General features: G+C 66.0%; 1 protein-coding gene across 1 annotated transcript in view; it reads right to left on the bottom strand.

The window, feature by feature from the left end:
• Nucleotides 1-427, bottom strand: part of YKT6 (YKT6 v-SNARE homolog) — a 7,187-nt gene that overhangs the window by 1,150 nt on the left and 5,610 nt on the right. Inside the window, exon 4 of the mRNA XM_035890677.1 lies at nt 118-296. Within this exon, the coding sequence (XP_035746570.1) occupies nt 118-296 (179 nt within the window). The remainder of the gene's footprint in view (nt 1-117; nt 297-427) is intronic.

Consider the following 427-nt stretch of genomic DNA (forward strand, 5'->3'; position numbering starts at 1 on the left):
TGGAGAGAACCCCCCCAGCGTCGGCCCCGGGGCCGCAGGGGCACCAGCCCCCCCCGGGCCACGGCCCCACAGCACGGGTGTCCCGGCAGGCACCGGGGCGTCACCCACGCTCCCAGCTCCAGGTCTGGGGGCTGCGGGCAGCGTTTCCCAGCCTCCACGCAGCCCCCACGGGGGTTCCAGGGGGGCCATACCTGGTATTTACTGAGGTACCCGTCCAAGGCTGCGTAGCTGATGGTCGCGGGGGAGCCCGAAGGCCAGTCTATTTTGCTGACCTGCCTGGAGAATTCATCCAGCACCTGCGAGGCAAGGAAGCGGGCGGTTACTGCCCGGTGGGTCCGCCCACGGCGGCCAGAAGGGATTTTTCTCCTTGAAAAAAAAGGGATCTTTCTCCTCCTTGTTCCCGTTTGAACCAACTGAGGGAAGAGAG

This window comes from Egretta garzetta, unplaced genomic scaffold, assembly GCF_000687185.1.
Source record: "Egretta garzetta isolate BGI_Z169 unplaced genomic scaffold, ASM68718v1 scaffold1023, whole genome shotgun sequence".
Taxonomy (NCBI): Eukaryota; Metazoa; Chordata; class Aves; order Pelecaniformes; family Ardeidae; genus Egretta; species Egretta garzetta.